This window comes from Lepidochelys kempii, chromosome 14 (genome assembly GCF_965140285.1).
Source record: "Lepidochelys kempii isolate rLepKem1 chromosome 14, rLepKem1.hap1, whole genome shotgun sequence".
Lineage (NCBI taxonomy): Eukaryota > Metazoa > Chordata > Testudines > Cheloniidae > Lepidochelys > Lepidochelys kempii.
The window spans coordinates 43,838,286-43,860,809 of NC_136393.1; the positions used below are offsets into that span (position 1 = coordinate 43,838,286).

Sequence of the window (22,524 nt, forward strand, 5' to 3'; positions counted from 1 at the left end):
GATGTGTGTGTGTGTGAGAGAGAGAGAGAGGTTTAATAACAAAACGAAAAGTAGAGATACAGGGATTAAGAGGCTATGATTCAATGTTTGGAGGAGTTTCAGGCAGTGGGAGCCAGGCTGAGGGTGGAGGGGGAGCTGGATAAATTATGACTTCACATGTGAACCGAGAAGTGTCAAGTGGTTTCACCCCGTCAGATCTCACTCAGGGATCCCAGTCGAATGTGATTCTGAACTATTCCATAGGGACCAGCATGGCTCAGTTTGAAACACTCATGCGGGGCTCAGTGAGCTGGGCTTGGAGTTCCGACATATGGAACTTGGCTGCTTGCAGGAAAAACAGAAAGCAAAGTAGGAGAAGAGAGGGGGCCAATTCTGCCCCCTAGTCTGTGCTTGCAAGTAGCAGCTGTGGATGGGCGAAGCAGTGGCTGTGCAAATGGAAAGGTTAGCAATTACCTTAGCTACACTAAGATATGCTCAGCCTGAGATCCTGCTACAGGAATAGGGCAATGAACTCTCTGTTGTAGTGTAAGTGCTGTAGCTCACGAAAGCTCATGCTCAAATAAATTGGTTAGTCTCTAAGGTGCCACAAGTACTCCTTTTCTTTTTGCGAATACAAACTAACACGGCTGTTACTCTGAAACCTGCTCAACTGTAGTTTTTTCTCTGGTCACAAAGGGCAGAAATTGGCCTTCAGTGATCTGTGAGTTTATAGGGAGCTGGGGTTTTCAAAGCCACCTAAGGGGTCTGAATACTCAATTTTTGTTTAAATTAATGGGCACTGAGTGTGCAAACCTGCAAGGCTGCTGTGAAAGTCCCACCCAGAGGGTTTTCTCACCTGAAGAGCTGTGAACTTTATGTAGAAATTTGCAAGTGTCAATTGGGAAGGGGAAATGTCTGTTAAGGTGATTTCCCAGTGGGGACGGAAGCAGGTAATTCAGAGAGCAGAGAGGAGCTGTGCTGTTTACTTGTGAAAGTTGGAACTGCGCAGGGCCGGCCCACAACATTTTGGCACCAGAGGCAGGGAGCTCAAATGACGCCCCCATGCCCCCTCGCTTGGGCCAAAACTTTGAAAGGTCTCAATTCTGCCTTCTTCCTGTTCTATTCCTCTCATGGTACTGCTCTTCTACCTACCCTTATAAAGGAGAACTAACAACTTAAAATGCCTTGTTCACAAATTTTAAGTAACACTTAACTTTCAAACACCTGAACAGCAAATGTAACTTTTCTTGTCTGCATAGTAAACACTGACATTTTTATCTGTTTGAATAATCAAAGTGGTGCTTTCTGTGCCTTCTTGGTTGCAAAGATTTGAACTGCTTCCTGAAGGTCCACAGTCTGGGCCAGCTCATGCTCTACTGAGATGGTTGCAAGGCCGACCAGCCTCTCCTGTGTCATTGTGGAGCGTAGATGTGTTTTTATTAACTTCAGCTTGGAGAAGCTGCGTTCTCCACTGGCAACTGTTACAGGAAGTGTTAGAAGTATGCGCAGAGCAACAAAAGCATTTGGAAAGAGGGTGGTCATCTTATTTGTGCATATATATTCCAGAACAGCCTTTGGAATTGATCCTGCTGAAATGTATCTTGAAAGGGCTTTCAGTTCATCACCTAAATCACTCGCGTCAGTATCGCGCATGTCATCATGTGTCAACACTGTCTCTAGTGCCCTGCATTGCTGGTGTAGGTCTTCTTCAGGTACAGTGAGGAGTTTTGGAATATCATACAACATACCAAATATACTGCTGTGTTCCTTGAGCTGCATGAAACGTTCTTCAACTGACTGTATTGCACAATCTAGCACCTGGTTAAAGAATTCAGCTTTGAATTGTTGTTTGGGGTCTCTTATGGGATTATCCCGTGCCTCGTCATCAAAATGTCGTCTTTTTCGGTGACTCTTGTATTCTTGAATGGGTGGGAAAATAGCTTCAGTGTGAAGTTCCTCTGCCAACTTCTGTGCACTCTTCAGAATGTGTTGAAGTCCCTTATCTGACCGGTAAGACTGTAGGTATGACTTTGCTTTGTCCAGTTGTTCCATTGCTCCAGATATATCAAGGTCAACACCTTGGAGTCTCTTGCTTACAACATTTATTTCAAACAGTATGTCATGCCACAACACTAAGCCACACAGACATTTGAAGTGATGTATGTTTCTGGTGATTCCATTTCCCTCTGCCACTGTTCTCCCACGAACAGTTCATGTCACAGCATTATCCTCCATAATGGTAACTATGGCATCATCTACCTTCCCAATTTGGTGTTTGATAGGCTTTATCGCCTACCCTTGACTTTCCCATCATGTGGCACTCAGTGGTTTCAGTGTCAGAGAGGATGTTCCCAGATGTTGCTTCAAAATTTGCCATGGATGAGCTGATGCCGAGAAAAATACACAGATGCTTTGAATTACATTAAACAATTCTGCAGCCTCACGAGAAGCTGATGCTGCATCACTGACCACCAAGTTCAATGAATGAGAACTGCACGGGACAAAAAAAGCTCGAGGGTTTAACTCTCGGATCCGTGTCTGCACTCCTCTGTTCTTTCCTCTCATGTTGGCACCATGATCGTAGCCCTGACCTTTCATGTCAGCTATCGCATTTCCCGTATCTTCCAGCTTTTTAAGAGGCACATTTGTCATACCAGCTCCTGAAGTATCATCAATGTCAATAAATTCTAGAAAATGCTCTCTGACAGTCACCATTGCAGGGACATTTTCACTAGGTTCTGTTGTTGTTACAAAACGCACCATTAAAGTCATTTGTTCTGTATGGCTGATGTCAGGTGTGCAGTCCAGAATAACAGAGTAATATCTTGCTGACTTCAGATCTGTCACAATCTTCTGTTTGACTTTTATTGCCAGTAACTGTATGATCTCATTTTGAATCGTTTTTCCAAGGTAGTGGTGTTTGTACATTTCTTGGGTGGTGACTCTTCTTAGATGCTCCTGCAGTACAGCATCAAACTCAGCCATCAGCTCCACAATTTCAAGGAAGTTTCCATTGTTTGGCACATACAGCTGATCTGAAGTGCCACACAGTGCTAGGTTTTGGGTAGAAATCATTCTCAAAATGGCAATGAGCCTTTTCAGAACATTTTGCCAGTAAAGAGACTCTGATGAAATCTTCTCTTGATGCTGATCATCTATGGTGGCCTTTAACCTTAGTCTTATCTCAAGATCTTTCCACCTATGGAATGCTCTCTGGTGATTTCCTGCCTTCTCATGGCATGCCAGATTTCTAGCCAGATTTTTCCAGTCCTTTGTTCCTGTAGAACCCAATGTGGCTGGAACATTAGACTGGAAGAGTTTGCAACAAAAACAGCATGCAGCATTCTGGGTTTTTGAGTACATAAGCCATGGTCTCTCCACTTTGTCACCATTGGGGATTTCACGCCAGTAATGTGTTGGATGGAAACTTCTATTTTCATTGTCTTTGGGGAACACGAAGTTTTTCACTTACTGTGGCCCATGCAGTACATGGAAGTCCCTCAGGCTACTGCTCAAGTGGGTCCACAGTCCTGGATCATCTAGACTTCAGGAACTAAACTTAGCAGCAGCTGTTTCTTGCACCTCTACCACACTCTTTTCTGATCTACACTTTTCTTCAGGAATGTGCATGGTTACATCCATTTGAGATGGAGATAGGGATGCTGCAGTAGCTGCCAGGCCACCTGCTCTCTGACGAACTGGAAGATCCGGCATCTCCTCACCACTCACATCCTCACTGGGGCCGGAAGGCTCACCGTGAACATTTGTGTCTCTGTATCTCAGGAGAGCTCCTTCTGCTTAGATAGAAAAGCTTCCTTCACTTTCTTTCTTTTTCTGAGTGCTGCCCCAGAGGGGCGTTTTCTTCTTTCACTCATGACTGCTGTTCTGTGCCAGCTATAGTGGCTCTCAACGCTCAGTGGAAGGGGACAAATAAGCAGGCTGGTAGCAGGGCCTGAGTGAGGGAAGATATCAGTGTCTTAAGGGCCTAACTGGCTTCTACTACTTCAGCTGACTGCCTGTTCTCCCCAGGTGGGTTCAGGGAAGCAGCAGGAAACAGGAAGCTGCCTGAGAAGCTGGGGTTAATCAGTCCAGGCTCCTGGGGGTGCTAGAGAGGTACATGAGAGGCTCCTTCTCCTCTCTCTCCCTGCAGCTCCTGCTGCTTTCTGCTATTCCCTCTCCCCTTTTCTCCTGCCTGCCTGTTAGGTCTCTTGTGCCCTCCTTCCTCCAGCACAGCACTCCCCCATCTCTGGGCATCTCGAGCAGAGAATACAGATGCCCCAGCAGCAGACACAATTTTCTACACTCTGGGTCCTAGTGGCGCCTCCCCACAGTCTGGCCCCTGAGGCGGCCGCCTCAGTTCGCCTCATGGTAAGGCCAGCACTGGAAGTGCGTATTGTACCTTTAGAACTGTCACCACTAGGTGTGAACTGGTTTCGTTCCTGGCTTTAACAGATCCATTACGTGGGTTGAGTCCACATTTAGGTGACAGGGTGTCATAACCATATGGCTAAGGGTAGCCTAGAATTCCTCCTTACCTGTAAGGGGTTAAGAAGCTCAAATAACCTGGTTGGCACCTGACCAAAAGGACCAATGGGGAAAGAAGAAGAAGATACTTTCAAATCTTGGGGGGTGGGGGGCTTTGTTTGTGTGTGTTCTCTTGGGAAGCAGAGAAGCATCAGGTCAGAAAACTCCTGCTCCTATAAACCATCCTAAAAGTCTCTCATATTACAAAAGTTGTAAGTAAAAGCCAGGCAAGGCGTGTTAGATTATCTTTTGTTTTGCTTGTGAATTTTTCCTTTGCTGGAGAGAGGTTTATTCCTGTTTTTTGTAACTTTGAAACTAAGCCTAGAGGAAGTTCTGTTGTGTTTTTGAATCTTTTGTTACCCTGTAAAGTTATTTTCCATCCTGATTTTACAGAGGTGATTTTTACCTTTTTTTTAAATAAAATCCTTCTTTTAAAGAACCTGACTGATTTCTCTATTGTCCTAAGACCCAGGGGTTTGGGTCTGTGATCACTTTGTAGCCAATTGGTTAGGATATTATTCTCAAGGCTCCCCGGGAAAGGGGGTATAAGGGCTTGGGGGGATATTTTGGGGGAATAGGAACTCCAAGTGGTCCTTTCCCTGATTCTTTGTTAAATCACTTGGTGGTGGCAGCGTACCCTGCAATGGCAAAGAATTTGTGCCTTGGGGACGTTTTAACCTAAGCTGGTAGAAATAAGCTTAGGGGGTCTTTCATGTGGGTCCCCACATCTATACCCTAGAGTTCAGAGTGGGGAGGGAACCCTGACACAGGGATTCACTCATTTTGAGTTGTATGTAAAGTTTGTCTATGTGCCTAGAGACAGCTTTGTTGGGCTCATTTCCAAACACGAAACAATCAGCTGTCACTGTCTTGTCCCCTGGGCCTTTTAGAGAATTCTCCACATCAGCCATACTGGTGTGCTGTGGCTAGGATTGCTGTAATAAAACAAACACACTCAGGATTTGCACAGCTGATCTGAGACGCCGATCACACTGGGCACAAGATGCTCTCGCTCAGGCTGTGCTCAGCAGTGACTGGCAGACATGCCACTACCTCCATTTCTAGCAGTGTTGGTACCCCAGGGCTGACACCAAATGGACAAGCTCTAAGTGGAAAGAGCTGATCTTAGAGGCGATGCCTGTAGGGGTCCATCCACTCCTCCCTCCGAGGCTCATGCTGACCTGAGCACCCAGCTAAAGAAAGACACCTCCACCCTGTTCTTAGCTAGGGCACCACCCAACTAACCTGGCCTTAGAGGGAGCTGTTCCCATGTGTCACTAGGATCAGGGGACAGGCATCACCCACAAGCTCAGGAGCTGGCCTAGGACGGGGGTGCGGGGACCTCAATAGATGGACCCATCTGTGTCTCTCCATTTGTTTCTCTATTGCATAATTACAGCAGAGCTGCGTTAAACAATTATAGGAACTTCACCATAAACACGATGGAATGAAATCTCCTCTCTCCCCCTTTTCTCCCTCTAGAGACTCTGCAATCTGAACTGGAGAGCGAGAAAGGTCAGTGTCTGGGCTCGTTACATGAACTGATGTCAGGATTATTCCTAGAAATACGACAGGGGAATTTCACCTCTCCCCATTTTCTCCCCCTAGAGCAGTGGTTTTCAACCTGTGGACCACAGACCACGGCAGGTCTGCAGACTATGCCTAACATTTCCAAAGGGGTCTGCACCACCATTCTCCCTCAACCCTGCCCATAACCCTACTGATTGCTGTGAAAAGCAGAAAACTGGAAAAACTGATTTCCAATAAAATCAGGCTTTTCTGATTTTCACCCACATCAATAGAGTTCTGACCAGAGTGGGGAGGCGAAGGACCTGGCTGGAATACGGGGGGGGGGGGGGGGGGGGGGGGGGGAGAAGAGGAGGCAAGAAGTGCAGCTGTGGGAGCTGACTGGAGTGGGGGAGGGGCCCACTGCTAACCCTAACCTCACCCTCACCTTAAACCCTAACCCCAAGGTCACTGGCTTCTCCTGTATCCTGAGGGAACAAACAGTGAGTTTAGTGGAAATCAGGCTTCTCCAGTTCTCCAGTTTTCACCAAAATCAGGAGGGTTCAGCTCATTGATACTTAGAAAATCCCCTGAAACGCTGCAATCGATGGGACATGGTTCTCAAGAGTTATCCCATTCCAGACAGACAGACAGACCGTCGAGTTCAGTGGGGGGCCTCAGCCAAAAGGGAAAGGGGAGAGCCATGTACTCAGCGTTTTACCTGCACGAGCCTTGTGTCCCCAGTATAACGCTGGCAGTGGGAGTAGCTGGAGGCAGAGCACCCCAGTGTGTGTTCTACTTTCTACCAGTAGAAAAATGTCCACTATGAGTTTGCAATACGTACAGATAAATCTTCTACCTTGTAACCCACCTCTCCTGTTGTTCACTTCCAGCGGCGCATCGTGCAGAGAAAGGTGAGGTCCCTTTATTCATTGCAATGGGAGAGGAGGGGGAATCTCAAACTTTGCAAGAAGTTTCATAGACCCCCGAGGCAGGTCTTGAGAGCTCTCACTATGAACTAAGTCCGTTTGGTTTGTGCGGTGCACAGAGAAGCTCTGCCCCTCGTCCCTCACACTCAGGACACAGAATGAACAGACCCAAACCCCACTCCCTGAACTCCCAGGGGTTTACTGCTCCCACACAGCCAGGGGAGAGAGCGGGTTTGGCTCACTCTGCCCTCTGTGTAGCCAGCACTGTGCCCATGCTGTGAGCTGGCTGTAGTCCTTAACACCCCCGGTGTGACCTGCCAGGCAGAAGGTGGCCAGGGACATGGTGGCTGATGATGTCGTTGTGCTGCTCGCTACAGTGTCACTCTGCCCATTTGCTCTCCTGTGCTATTGGCTGCGGGCTCCACCCCCGTCCCACCCAGTCCCGTCACCCCAATGATCGACTAATCTGCCCCCAGGGAGAGTTCCCTCGAATCCCTCCAGACCCCTGTCAGTGTTTGGCTTGTGCCGTGAAGCAGAATGCTTGTGTTTTTGAGAATTATCACAACTCTGGATATTTACATTTCCATATCAGTATCTGGGCCTTTCTGAATCCTTCGTCCATTTGGGGTTTTTCTTTGCTTGTCTGTTTTGTTATAACCATACTCAATGTAAAACAGCATGTTCTCATTAGCCATATAAATGTCCTTTCCTGTTATTTCTGTTAAACTCTTTTCTTCAATGCTATCTTGTGGCAAGGAGGTCCACAGGCTAATTATGCATCATGTAAACAAGAGTATTTCTTCTTATAGTTTGAAATTTGCTACCTTTCAATTTAGCTGAGTATCCTCTTGTTCTTGCACTAGGAGGGAAGGTAGGTCTGAGAACCCAATTGATCTCTCTCTCACTCACTGTTTTCTATATCTCTGTCATGTCTCCTATCTAAACTAAAATGTCCCATCTTTTTCAATCACTTTTTATATGGCTTTGCCTTCAGGGCTCAAATCATAATTATTGCCCGTCTCTGTAATATCCTTCCTGAGATAGGGCGACCAGTACCGGTGAGGATGTATATAAGTGTGATTTTCTGTCCTGTTCTTTGTGCATCCTGACACTTCATTCTTTAAATACCACTGCACACTGAGTGGAGTTCTTCAAAGAGGGGTCCACAGTGCTGCCCAGGTCTTTTTCCTGAGTATTTTAAAGCCAATAACCTGCATGCATAGGTCTAATTATACTTGCAATGTGCGTAACCTTCCATTGATCAACACTGAATTTCATCAGCCATCATGTTATCCAAGCTTGGTCTCTCTGAAATAACTCAGACTTCTTTGGTAACCTAAATAATTGTGTGTCATCTGCAAATTTTGCCTCTTTAGGGCTTATCCTTTGTTCCAAGTCACTGATAAATAGACCAGGGGTTCTCAAACTTCATTGCACCATAACCTAACAGGTAATGATCAAGTGATCTCTCTCCTGCCATCCATCTCCACCCTCTGACAAACAGAGGCTAGGGAAACCATTCCTTACCCATCCTGGCTAATAGCCATTAATGGACTTAACCTCCATGAAATTATCCAGTTCTCTTTTAAACCCTGTTGTAGTCCTAGCCTTCACAACCTCCTGAGGCAAGGAGTTCCACAGGTTGACTGTGTGCTGTGTGAAGAAGAACTTCCTTTTATTTGTTTTAAACCTGTGGCCCATTAATTTCATTTGGTGGCCCCTAGTTCTTATATTATGGGAACAAGTAAATAACTTTCTCCACACCACTCATGATTTTATATACCTCTATCATATCCCCCCTTAGTCTCCTCTTTTCCAAGCTAAAAAGTCCTAGCCTCTTTAATCTCTCCTCATATGGGACCCATTCCAAACCCCTATCATTTTAGTTGCCCTTCTCTGAACCTTTTCTAATGCCAATATATCTTTTTTGAGATGAGGAGACCACGTCTATACTCAGTATTCAAGGTGTGGGCGTACCATGGATTTATAGAAGGGCAATAAGATATTCTCCGTCTTATTCTCTATCCCTTTTTTAATGATTCCTAACATCCTGTTTGCTTTTTTGACTACCACTGCACACTGCATGGATGTCTTCAGAGAACTCTCGACGATGACTCCAAGATCTTTTTCCTGATTAGTTGTAGGAACTTTCTTAACGTTCCTGGCTTTAACAGATCCATTACGTGGGTTGAGTCCACATTTAGGTGACAGGGTGTCATAACCATATGGCTAAGGGTAGCCTAGAATTCCTCCTTACCTGTAAGGGGTTAAGAAGCTCAAATAACCTGGTTGGCACCTGACCAAAAGGACCAATGGGGAAAGAAGAAGAAGATACTTTCAAATCTTGGGGGGTGGGGGGCTTTGTTTGTGTGTGTTCTCTTGGGAAGCAGAGAAGCATCAGGTCAGAAAACTCCTGCTCCTATAAACCATCCTAAAAGTCTCTCATATTACAAAAGTTGTAAGTAAAAGCCAGGCAAGGCGTGTTAGATTATCTTTTGTTTTGCTTGTGAATTTTTCCTTTGCTGGAGAGAGGTTTATTCCTGTTTTTTGTAACTTTGAAACTAAGCCTAGAGGAAGTTCTGTTGTGTTTTTGAATCTTTTGTTACCCTGTAAAGTTATTTTCCATCCTGATTTTACAGAGGTGATTTTTACCTTTTTTTTAAATAAAATCCTTCTTTTAAAGAACCTGACTGATTTCTCTATTGTCCTAAGACCCAGGGGTTTGGGTCTGTGATCACTTTGTAGCCAATTGGTTAGGATATTATTCTCAAGGCTCCCCGGGAAAGGGGGTATAAGGGCTTGGGGGGATATTTTGGGGGAATAGGAACTCCAAGTGGTCCTTTCCCTGATTCTTTGTTAAATCACTTGGTGGTGGCAGCGTACCCTGCAATGGCAAAGAATTTGTGCCTTGGGGACGTTTTAACCTAAGCTGGTAGAAATAAGCTTAGGGGGTCTTTCATGTGGGTCCCCACATCTATACCCTAGAGTTCAGAGTGGGGAGGGAACCCTGACACAGGGATTCACTCATTTTGAGTTGTATGTAAAGTTTGTCTATGTGCCTAGAGACAGCTTTGTTGGGCTCATTTCCAAACACGAAACAATCAGCTGTCACTGTCTTGTCCCCTGGGCCTTTTAGAGAATTCTCCACATCAGCCATACTGGTGTGCTGTGGCTAGGATTGCTGTAATAAAACAAACACACTCAGGATTTGCACAGCTGATCTGAGACGCCGATCACACTGGGCACAAGATGCTCTCGCTCAGGCTGTGCTCAGCAGTGACTGGCAGACATGCCACTACCTCCATTTCTAGCAGTGTTGGTACCCCAGGGCTGACACCAAATGGACAAGCTCTAAGTGGAAAGAGCTGATCTTAGAGGCGATGCCTGTAGGGGTCCATCCACTCCTCCCTCCGAGGCTCATGCTGACCTGAGCACCCAGCTAAAGAAAGACACCTCCACCCTGTTCTTAGCTAGGGCACCACCCAACTAACCTGGCCTTAGAGGGAGCTGTTCCCATGTGTCACTAGGATCAGGGGACAGGCATCACCCACAAGCTCAGGAGCTGGCCTAGGACGGGGGTGCGGGGACCTCAATAGATGGACCCATCTGTGTCTCTCCATTTGTTTCTCTATTGCATAATTACAGCAGAGCTGCGTTAAACAATTATAGGAACTTCACCATAAACACGATGGAATGAAATCTCCTCTCTCCCCCTTTTCTCCCTCTAGAGACTCTGCAATCTGAACTGGAGAGCGAGAAAGGTCAGTGTCTGGGCTCGTTACATGAACTGATGTCAGGATTATTCCTAGAAATACGACAGGGGAATTTCACCTCTCCCCATTTTCTCCCCCTAGAGCAGTGGTTTTCAACCTGTGGACCACAGACCACGGCAGGTCTGCAGACTATGCCTAACATTTCCAAAGGGGTCTGCACCACCATTCTCCCTCAACCCTGCCCATAACCCTACTGATTGCTGTGAAAAGCAGAAAACTGGAAAAACTGATTTCCAATAAAATCAGGCTTTTCTGATTTTCACCCACATCAATAGAGTTCTGACCAGAGTGGGGAGGCGAAGGACCTGGCTGGAATACGGGGGGGGGGGGGGGAGAAGAGGAGGCAAGAAGTGCAGCTGTGGGAGCTGACTGGAGTGGGGGAGGGGCCCACTGCTAACCCTAACCTCACCCTCACCTTAAACCCTAACCCCAAGGTCACTGGCTTCTCCTGTATCCTGAGGGAACAAACAGTGAGTTTAGTGGAAATCAGGCTTCTCCAGTTCTCCAGTTTTCACCAAAATCAGGAGGGTTCAGCTCATTGATACTTAGAAAATCCCCTGAAACGCTGCAATCGATGGGACATGGTTCTCAAGAGTTATCCCATTCCAGACAGACAGACAGACCGTCGAGTTCAGTGGGGGGCCTCAGCCAAAAGGGAAAGGGGAGAGCCATGTACTCAGCGTTTTACCTGCACGAGCCTTGTGTCCCCAGTATAACGCTGGCAGTGGGAGTAGCTGGAGGCAGAGCACCCCAGTGTGTGTTCTACTTTCTACCAGTAGAAAAATGTCCACTATGAGTTTGCAATACGTACAGATAAATCTTCTACCTTGTAACCCACCTCTCCTGTTGTTCACTTCCAGCGGCGCATCGTGCAGAGAAAGGTGAGGTCCCTTTATTCATTGCAATGGGAGAGGAGGGGGAATCTCAAACTTTGCAAGAAGTTTCATAGACCCCCGAGGCAGGTCTTGAGAGCTCTCACTATGAACTAAGTCCGTTTGGTTTGTGCGGTGCACAGAGAAGCTCTGCCCCTCGTCCCTCACACTCAGGACACAGAATGAACAGACCCAAACCCCACTCCCTGAACTCCCAGGGGTTTACTGCTCCCACACAGCCAGGGGAGAGAGCGGGTTTGGCTCACTCTGCCCTCTGTGTAGCCAGCACTGTGCCCATGCTGTGAGCTGGCTGTAGTCCTTAACACCCCCGGTGTGACCTGCCAGGCAGAAGGTGGCCAGGGACATGGTGGCTGATGATGTCGTTGTGCTGCTCGCTACAGTGTCACTCTGCCCATTTGCTCTCCTGTGCTATTGGCTGCGGGCTCCACCCCCGTCCCACCCAGTCCCGTCACCCCAATGATCGACTAATCTGCCCCCAGGGAGAGTTCCCTCGAATCCCTCCAGACCCCTGTCAGTGTTTGGCTTGTGCCGTGAAGCAGAATGCTTGTGTTTTTGAGAATTATCACAACTCTGGATATTTACATTTCCATATCAGTATCTGGGCCTTTCTGAATCCTTCGTCCATTTGGGGTTTTTCTTTGCTTGTCTGTTTTGTTATAACCATACTCAATGTAAAACAGCATGTTCTCATTAGCCATATAAATGTCCTTTCCTGTTATTTCTGTTAAACTCTTTTCTTCAATGCTATCTTGTGGCAAGGAGGTCCACAGGCTAATTATGCATCATGTAAACAAGAGTATTTCTTCTTATAGTTTGAAATTTGCTACCTTTCAATTTAGCTGAGTATCCTCTTGTTCTTGCACTAGGAGGGAAGGTAGGTCTGAGAACCCAATTGATCTCTCTCTCACTCACTGTTTTCTATATCTCTGTCATGTCTCCTATCTAAACTAAAATGTCCCATCTTTTTCAATCACTTTTTATATGGCTTTGCCTTCAGGGCTCAAATCATAATTATTGCCCGTCTCTGTAATATCCTTCCTGAGATAGGGCGACCAGTACCGGTGAGGATGTATATAAGTGTGATTTTCTGTCCTGTTCTTTGTGCATCCTGACACTTCATTCTTTAAATACCACTGCACACTGAGTGGAGTTCTTCAAAGAGGGGTCCACAGTGCTGCCCAGGTCTTTTTCCTGAGTATTTTAAAGCCAATAACCTGCATGCATAGGTCTAATTATACTTGCAATGTGCGTAACCTTCCATTGATCAACACTGAATTTCATCAGCCATCATGTTATCCAAGCTTGGTCTCTCTGAAATAACTCAGACTTCTTTGGTAACCTAAATAATTGTGTGTCATCTGCAAATTTTGCCTCTTTAGGGCTTATCCTTTGTTCCAAGTCACTGATAAATAGACCAGGGGTTCTCAAACTTCATTGCACTATAACTCCCTTCTGACAACAAAAATTACTACACGACCTCAGGAGGGGGGATCGAAGACAGAGCCTGCCCGAGCTCTGCCCCCTGGGTGCGGGGGCCAGGGCCAAAGCCGAAGCCCAGGGGCTTCCATCCCAGACAGGGGGCCTGTACTCAGAGCCCCAATACCCAGGGCTGAAGCCCTCAGGCTTCAGCTTCAGCCCTGGGCGGTGGGTCTCGGGCTTTGGCCCCAGCAAGTCTAAGCCAGCCCTGGCAACCCCATTAAAACAGGGTCACAACCCACTTTGGGGTCTTGACCCACAGTTTGAGAACCACTGAAATAGACTAAACACCAGTCCTAACACCCAACTTTGAGGCACCCCACTACTAACCTTTTTAGATATGAAAATTGACCATTTATTCCTACCCTGTTTTCTGTTGTTTAGCTGGTTTCTGATCCAGGACAATACTTAACCTCTCACTCCATGAAGACTAATGTCTGCACTACAGAGCTTATAATGCCAGAGTTGAACCGATGCAGCCGTGCCACTGTAAGATCTCTAGTGGAGCCATTCGATGCCAATGGGAGAGAGTTCTCCCATCAGTATAATGATTCCCCTCCTGCGGGTGGTGGTAGCTATGTGAGGAGGAGTTTCTCCCACCAACATAGTGCTGTGCACACTAACACTTATGTCAGTGTAACTTATGTTGCTCAGGGGGTGGAATATTCACTTCCCTGAGTGACATAAGTTTTGCAGACATAAGTGGTGGCGTAGACAGCCTTCGTTTCCTTCATAACCTTTTGTGAGGAACTTTTTCAAAGACTTTTTGAAAGTCCACATCAATTATGCCAGGGGTTCTCCTTTGTGCCACACTGTACTGACATACTCAATGACATTTAATAGATTAGTGAGACACAAGCCTAGTCTGTTCTAGGAATTTATCTTGGTATAGCTACGTTTTTCAGGAGTGTGAATAGAGAGTGAACCCACCAAGCTAACCCCTGGTATAGACAGTGCTAGGTCAACAGAAGACTCAACCTAGCTACTGACTTTGGGGGAGGTGGGTGACCTATGACGATGGGATAATCCCTCCTCTCAGGGTAGGTCGTGTCTATGCTGAAGCCCCCCAGCAGCTGTGGTGCAGCTGCACTGCTGTAGGGGTTTAAGTGTAGACAAACCCACAGTTTTCTTTTCCAGCTGTGCTAGTTGGACTTTTCCCCATCATTCTCATGTAGCTGATTTAGAATTCTGTTTTAATTCTTGTTTCAACCAGTTTACCAGTTACTGATGTAAAGCTCACTGGGCTGTAATTCTCAGAATTACTCCTGCCAAATTTTTAAAGCTGGGTACAACATTCCCAACCCTCTGAATCTCCAGAATAGTCGCTGATTTTAATGAGAGATGCGTATTATTGCTTGCAGCTCAGCCATATCGCTCTGACATTTCAGAACTCTTGAACGTTTGTCCCCTGGCAGGGATCCACGCTGCTCTTGGTGGCTGCTGGCTCTTTAACTTACCAGTTGTTCCAATATCTCGTCTTCACACCTCAATCCCTGATATTCATTTCATGAACAGAACAGCTCCAGGGCAGGTCTCTCCCCAACATTCTCTGTGGCAAAAACTGAGGCAAAGAAACCAGTCAGTCTCTCAGCATTGTCCGTACCCTTCCCAATTGCTCCCTTTCGCCCCTGTGGATCCAGGGAACCCATCGATTCTCTCACAGGCTTCCTGATTCTGATGGACTGAAATAATTCCCTGGTCTTTATTTTATGTCACTGGACGTTCACTCTCCTAATTCCATTTTAGCCTCCTAATTCCCATCATGCACTTCACCCGATGTACTTTATGCTCCTTTCTACTGGTTTCACTGGGTTAATATTTCCACTTGCTGAGGGGTCCCTGTTTAGCTCTAACAACCTCTTGCGCCTGGCCGGGTGGGGTTACTATATTTCTCCCCTTGCTAATTCCTTTGCTGCTCAGGAGGTGCCAGGCTCCGGTTGTTGACGTAGCCTCCAGGCTGAGTCTAAGGATTTTAACTTCCCTGCTTTAGAGCCTTTTTGACTCACTTCTCTTCTGCAAGATAATGTGATATGAGGGTGACTAGACAGCAAGTGTGAAAAATCGGGATAGGGGATGGGGGGTAATAGGCGCCTATATAAGTCAAAGCCCCAACTATCGGTACTATAAAATCGGGATATCTGGTCACTCTATGTGGTATTCACAAAAACAACAAGGAGCAGACTCCTTGTTGTTTTTGTGGATACAGACTAACACGGCTACCCCCTGATACTTGACTCTATGTGCTATTGACTCATTTCTCTTTGTTTTATTTTTAGACAAACTCCAGGCTGAGCTCAGTAAGTTCCATTCCCCCCAGTATCACCCTTGTCTCACATTGTCTCCTGCTCAGCGTGTTGGTGATCAGGGGCGTTCTCACCCCTCTCTCTGTGTTTGGTTGCAGGGTGGAGACTCGCCCAGCTCTACGCAGGTACAGTACATAACGCTGATATTTTATCCATGGTGAGACCCACCTCCCCCTGGGAGTTCTCTGCTCCTTTCCCTGCACTGAGCATTTTCCTATGACATTCAATAGGCTCGAGAAAGCAATGTCACTGGGGGCAGATGGAAAGGGGCAGGTGACATCCCAGGTTTATTGCATAGCAGGGACATGCTCCCTTTGGGAAAGGGCTGATTGGTGAGGGAATACTGCCCCTGGTGTCAGGGGTGAAAGTAAGTTGAGGGATTTACCGGCACGGGGCTGGGCTAGGGCCAGCTCTGGCCCCTGGAAGGGGCGGGACCTCAAGCGGAAGGGGTGGGGCTGGGGGTCAGAGCCAGCCACAGCCCACCCTATACTGGCAAGTGCCTTCTTCCCCCTCCCCTCCGCTGGGGTAACAGCAGCAGCCGGGGGCTTTGGCAGTGGTTTAAAGGGCCCTGGGCGGTAGCGGCGGCCGGAGCTCTGGGCCCTTTAAATCGTCCCCGGAGCCCTGGCTGCCGGTACCACCCCAGGCCCTTTAAATTGTCCCCGGAGCCAGCCGGAGCCTTGGGGAAGCAGTTGTGGGGCTCCGGGGACAATTTAAAGGACCCATTGATCAGCCGCCGCGACCGCCCTGGGCTCTTTAAATTGCTGCCCCAGCCCCGCCGCCGCTTCTCCAGGGCTCTGGCAGCAATTTAAAGGGCAGGGGGCTCCAGCCGCTGTGGGGAGCCGCAGGCCCTTTAAATTGCGCCTGGGGAAGCCGATCCACCCCAGTACGGCGCACCGGCTCTTGCCGATATGCCGTACCAGGGCGTACCGGCTTACTGTCACCTCTGCCTGGTGTCACCTTTCCAGGGTGGTACCTGGGATCTGCAGAATGGACTTTCTTATCTGTCCATCATTTGCATTGAACTGCTCAGCTCTCTCTTCCCAGCAGCAGGGTTTCTATGCTCAGACCAGGCTTCAGCCCACAATTTCCTTCTCGCGTAATAGAACCATACAGGAGCTGTTCACTGTCTCCCTGGATTTGGGGGGAGGAAGGCCCTGTCCCCATTGCCAGGGCAGACAGGTTTTTATAACCAGCCCGTGACACTCCCCTGACCCAGTTACAACTAATTGTGCCCCCGTGGCAGCTTTTCTGCCTCACAGCCGGGGCTGAGCTGTGTGTGTGTTTGCTCCCAGCCTCCTGCCTGACCCTGTGTGTGCCCTGGAGCCTGCTGGGGGAGTCGGGGCCGCTCCAGCAGGGATCAGAGAGCCCAGGGGCCATGCACACACATTGCAGAGCCACTGGCCCAGGGTCCATACACTCCAGGGTCTCCTACCACACAGAGCTGGGAGGGAGGGGGGCATCCAGGGCAGTTACACAAACACCGCTGGGGGTCCTGTTCGGGTTGCCACCTCTGAGGTCCAACAAAACAGGAAATCTGCCTGCTTCATGGACATCACCTGTCCCCTCACCCGGGCACCGTCTCCCCATCTGAATCCCAGGAGAGGGCACCAGCCACCACAGGCTCCTGCTCCTGGACTGCCCCAAGTACCAACCTCACCGAGCAGGACATGGCGCCAGATCTACCCCGCTGCCCCCGGCAGTGACCCCCGCAGCTGGTACCTGCACAGGGGTGACTGGGCCCTGCTGGCCCTGAGCTCCTGATCTCACTCACTGCTCCGAGCTGCCCCGTCTCTGCAGCTCCCAGGCACTCTGGACCCAGAGCTCCCTTTGCGTAGGCACGGTCACCCCGCAGCTCCCCCATTACAGCCATTGACACACCTGGGACTTGTCACGTCCTGGGCAGACTCACAGATTTCCCAGGAGAGTGACGTGGACAAAGGGACAATCCTGGGAAAACCTGGACAGGTCGGGTGCCAACTTTCTAATCTCACAAAACCGAACACCCCTGTCCCGCCCCTGCCCTGAGGCTCTGCCCTTCCCCCTCTCCGGGGCCCTGCCCTTGCTCCCTCCATCCCCCCTCCCTCCCTCGCTCACTCTCCCCCCACCCTCACTCACTTTCACCGGGCTGGGGCAGGGGTTTGGGGTGTGGGAGGGGGATGAGGGCTCCGGCTGGTGGTGCGGACTCTGGGGTGGAGCCAGGGATGAGGGGTTTGGGATAGAGGAGAGGGCTCCAGGATGGGACAGGGGATTGGGGTGCGGGGGGGGATGGGCTCTGGGCTGGGGGTGTGGGCTCCAGGTGGGGCCAGAAATGAGGGGTTCAGGGTGTGGGAGAGGGCTCCGGGCTGGGGCAGGGGGTTGGGTGCAGGGGTGGTGAGGACTCCAGCTGGGGGTGCGGACTCTGGGGTGGGGCCGGGGATGAGGGGTTTGGGTTGCAGAAAGGGGCTCCGGGCTGGGGCCGAGGGGTTCAGAGTGAGGGAGGGGTGCGGGCTCTGGGGTGGGGCTGGGGATGAGGGGTTTGTGGTGAAGGACGGAGGCCTGACAACCCTATGGACAGGTGCCAACCCTAGGTCCTGTCCACACGGCCCAGTAACACCCTGCTGAGCTGGGTACAGGCAGCCACGTGCCAGCTCAGGCCCCTGGCAGGGACGCTGAGCTGCTATGGTCACTAACAGTGTTAACTCTGCCACGTGCCCCACACCACACCCCAGGAACAGCTGTAACCTAGACTCGTGGCACTGCAGGGCTGGAAGGGACCTGGAGAGGTCACCTAGCCCAGCCCCTGGTGCTGGGGCAGGGCCTAGACCATCTCTGGCAGGGATTTGTCCAATCTGTTCTTACAAACCTCCAGTGACGGGGATCCCGCAGCCTCCCTTGGACCAGGTCCAGAGCTTCGCTGCCCTGAGACTTAGAAAGTGTTTCCTCATCTCCAGCCTCAGTCTCCCTTGCTGCAGCTTGCACCCATTGTTCCTTGGACAGGCCCTCGCCCTGGCCGCTGCGGGCACTGGGGGTGTCACCAGGTGTGAGCATCGCTGTTATCGCACTGAATGGCTGGGTGCGCTGGGCTGGCTCAGGGGGGCAGTGAGGGAGCTGGGGCCTTTCACTCCCCAGTCACCGATCTCAGCCCAGGCTCAGAGTCCGGCTCCCAGTGAACAGGAGCTCATGTCGTAATTCTCGTTGACGGCAGCCTGACCGGCCATGTCCGCAGGGAGGCCAAGGCCTAAAGGGGCCACAGGGACGGTTCCTCCCCAGGGAGAGACTCTAGCAGGTGTCAGGGCTGAGCCATGTTGGCAGGACAGTGCGGGGCTCACACGGCCACTGTGACGTCCTCGTACCCTTGATATCCAGAGCTCCAGCAAGTGGGGTGTAAACCTCACTCGTACCCCCAGCACTGAACTCACTGACACTGCCCCGAGGCCCCCTCTCCTCCCGGGGTTGGGGGTGCTGGAGAATAAATGGCACTGGAAGAGAGGGGCCAGGAGACCATGGCCCCATCACTTTTACTGATAGGAGGGCTAGGTCTCCCACTTTTTACCGGCTGTAAGGTTGAGCAATGGGGGGCGGGAGGGGGCAGAGAGGAGCTACCACTGGGGCCGGGTGTTGGGGGGGAAGAGGTGGTGAGGGGGTGGAGTCTTGGGGAGAAGGGGCTGTGTGGGGGCGGGGTCTTGAGAAGAGGCAGTGTGAGGGCAGGGGTTCGGAGAGAAGGGGTGGTGCGGGGGCAGGAGCTCCAGGAGAAGGACCCACATGGGAGGGCGGGGCCATGGTTCAGGCACCGGAGGCCCCTCTACTTTTAGGGAGCTTCCATCACTCCTGGGGAGAGGACCATCCCGGATCCTGATCCACGGGCACATCTGTGTATTTGCCGGGTGCACAGAGCTCTCCAGGTGGAGACACTTTCTCACTGACCCAGGAGTTGGTGCTGGGAGGCCCCACTGCCCAGAAGACCAAGGGCTCTCGCTCCCCTGCCCTGGGGGTGAAGGGAGGGGCCCAGGGGCTGCTGTTCCCTGTCCCAGGAATGGGGTGAAGGGGACGTGGACACAGACAATCTCGTTGCTTGCGCTGTGAGGGGCAGACCTGGCTCCATGCTGGGCTTCAGAGCCTGAGCTCCAGCCTGAGCGTGAACGTCTATGTGGCTATTTTTAGTGCCAAGGAGGGAGCCCCACAAGCCTGAATCTGTCCACCCCGTTCGGAGACTCGCTGCCGCGGGCTGTGTACATGAACCCAGAGTGTGTCCAGAGTCTGGGTCTGAAAGTTCCCAGCGCGTCTGATCCAGGGCTGGTTAATGAGAGCGAGGGGGGTGGCTGGCGCAGTGGTTAGATGGAGACACCGGGGCCCCTGGGGCTCTGGGACGGTCTCTGTGACCATTGTCTGCTCTGGGAGACGCCCAGGTGCAGCTGCAGAGGGTCTGTGCCGCCAACATCATCCATGGGACAATCGCTCTGGGCAGAGTTCAGGCTGATTTGTGGGGTCTCCATTTTCAGCCTGATTTTGGGGGCGAGATCAGGGGCTCGGGGAATTTTTTTAACCAGGTCAAATTAAATAGCAGCTCTGGAGTGTTTCATAGCTGATGTCCTGAGTCTGACCTGCCCGTAACTTTGCGTTTCTGGGGATGTTGAGAGTCACTCACTGCAAGTCACTGGGATTTGGGCTCCTCAGTTGCTCAGACAGGTTTACAGTGAAGCTGGGTGAAATGTTTTGGACAAATACTTTATTTGCTGCAAAATTATATTTTGGGTCGACAGAAACGATTCACGAACCCCTGTCGAGTTTGCTGACGAGTTTCAATGAACAGAAATGTGCCGCCGCTTCCCTTCCAGCCTTTAGCCCCGTGGCTGGGCCCCCAGCGGGGAGTCCCCGGTTCAATCCCCCCGTGGGACGCCATGAGGGCTTGAGCTGCTGGGCTCTGGGGGTCTGATGACGTCCCCCTGTGTCTAAATATTGCCCTGGGCACTGGCCAGAGCGTGGGAGCTAGGCTGACTCTGCAGCCCAGGGTGTCAGGCCCCGACCTGGGAGACGCAGAGTCCAGCCCCCCTACTCCAGTCACCCTGTAATCATTGATCCATAACCCCAGTGATGGGAGGGGTTACGGCCCCTGGCACACCAGTGTCTCAGGCCATGTCTGCCGGGGTTTCCTTGCATCGGTGCAAACCCCCAGGGTAGACTGGCTGTGCGGATGTGAACTGGGACTGGCGCTTGGTGCAGCTTCTCCCAGATGGAGGGGGCAGTAAGTGGGGAAATGCCCCCTCCCCTCCCCACTGTCCTGGCCTCATTAGCAACAGCCTATTAGTACGCATTTGCCCCCCCCTCCCCCAGAATCCTCCACTGCATGGCCGCCCCAGTGAGCCCAACCCAGAGCACTGCCCCATGGCAGACGGGCTGGGCCAGGAAAGGGGCGGGGCTGGCTGTGGGGTTTGCCTGGCTGGAAGGTGGTGCCCATGGGGCCCGCCAGCATGGAGAGTCCCAGCTGCGCCCCCTAGGGCAGGGCTGCATCCCCAGTGTGTGTGGGGCCAACACCAACCTGCTCTTAGCGAGAAACCAACCACACATGAACCCAAAGCAAGAGAGATTCCCTGGGACCTGCCTCTCCCTCACCCCTCTGGCTCCTGCCCCTCCCTTACCCTTTTCTCACGCCTGTGCCCACCTGGACCCTGCGTCTATTCTGACCCCTCCTCCTCGCCCCTCCCCTTCTTCCCACCCACTTTCTGCTTCCCCAGGCCGCTCTGTCCCCTACTTGGCCTCCCTGGCATGTGCCCCTGCCTTCCACCCACCTCTGCCCCACCGGAAACCCCCCTTTCTTCCCCCCTGCCCTCCTGGCACCTTTCCCTCTCCCCCAAACATCCTCTACACCCTGGAGCCTACCCATCACTTCACACCCCCGCTATGTCCTGGCATCCACCTCTCCCCTTTCCCTCCTCTGCTGCCAGGTCTCCCACCCCTTCCCTCATTCACATCTGCTTCCCTGGTGCCTGCCACTGCCCTCACCCCCTCTGTCCCCTGGTGGCCGTCCCACCCCTCACCCTCTTCTGCTGTCCTGGCTTCTGCCCTTCTTACTCCCCTCAGCCCTCCTGGCACCTGCCTCTCTCCCCACCCTCTCTGACCTCTGGCACGCACCCCTTCCCTCACCCCCCTGTGCCCACCCCTCCTCTAGCCCCACTCTGACCCCCCGGCACCTGCCTCTCCCCAATGTCGTCTCCTAACACCTCCCTCTACCCACCTGCCCCTGCCTCTCTCCTCGCCCCTCTCTGCCCCCTGGTGCTTGTCCCTCCCCTCCTCTGCCCTCCCTGTGTCTGCCCTTCTGCTCAACCCCCTCAATCCCCCTGGCACCTACCCTTTCCCTTACCCCCCGCACCCTTCCCTCCTTCCCCCTGCCCCCCCAAAAACCTGACCCTCCCCTTGTCCCCTTCCTCCCTGGTGCCTACCCCCTCACCACCCTCTGCCCCACTGACCTCACTCTCCTCTCGCCCCTCTGCCACCATCATCCATGCCACCTTCTCTTTATTTCTCACTCTGCCCCTCCCCTCGCCCTCTGGCTCCATGACACCTGCACCCCTCAGCACCCCTCTAGTCCCCTGATGCCAGCTCCTCCTCTGCCCCAAGTCCCAGCTCTACCCTTGCCCCCTCTGCCCGCCTGGTGCCTGCCATTTCCTTTGCCTCCTCTGCCCGCCTGGTGCAAGTCCCTCCCCTCGCCCCCCTTTGGACCCCTGGTCTCTGCCCTTCCCCTCACCTCAGCACTGGCCCGCCCCTCCCCTCACCCTCTCCTAATCTCTGGGTCCCACCCCTCCCTTCATCCTCCCTCTGCCCCCCTGGTGCCCACATCTCCCTTCACACTCCTCTGCCCCCCTAGGTCCTGCCCTTCTCCACACCCCTCTCTCTGCCCCCCTTCTGCTCACCTGTTCCCTCACCCCCCATTCTGCCCCCCAGCACCAGTGCCTGCCCATTCGCTCCCCCCATGGTTCCACCTCCCCACTCCTCATCATCTCACCCCCTGGCAGCTCACCCTCCCCTTGACTTCCCCTGCCCCATTGGAGCTCCCCCATTCCCTCACACCCCTCTGCCCCCTGGTGCCCGCCCCTTCCCTTGCCCCCCGCAGCCCCCTGGGGTCCATCCCCTTCTTTTCCCATGGAGCCCACCCCTCCCCCCACCC

At 51.5% G+C, this 22,524-nt stretch overlaps 1 protein-coding gene across 2 annotated transcripts in view; it reads left to right on the top strand.

The window, feature by feature from the left end:
- The window catches only part of LOC140898041 (butyrophilin subfamily 1 member A1), a 45,504-nt gene that overhangs the window by 20,163 nt on the left and 2,817 nt on the right, over positions 1–22,524 (top strand). For both annotated transcript variants that reach the window (XM_073311462.2, XM_073311459.2), the window contains 6 exons: positions 5,986–6,018; positions 6,903–6,923; positions 10,667–10,699; positions 11,572–11,592; positions 15,357–15,377; positions 15,482–15,508. In XM_073311462.2, the coding sequence (XP_073167563.2) occupies positions 5,986–6,018; positions 6,903–6,923; positions 10,667–10,699; positions 11,572–11,592; positions 15,357–15,377; positions 15,482–15,508 (156 nt within the window). The remainder of the gene's footprint in view (positions 1–5,985; positions 6,019–6,902; positions 6,924–10,666; positions 10,700–11,571; positions 11,593–15,356; positions 15,378–15,481; positions 15,509–22,524) is intronic.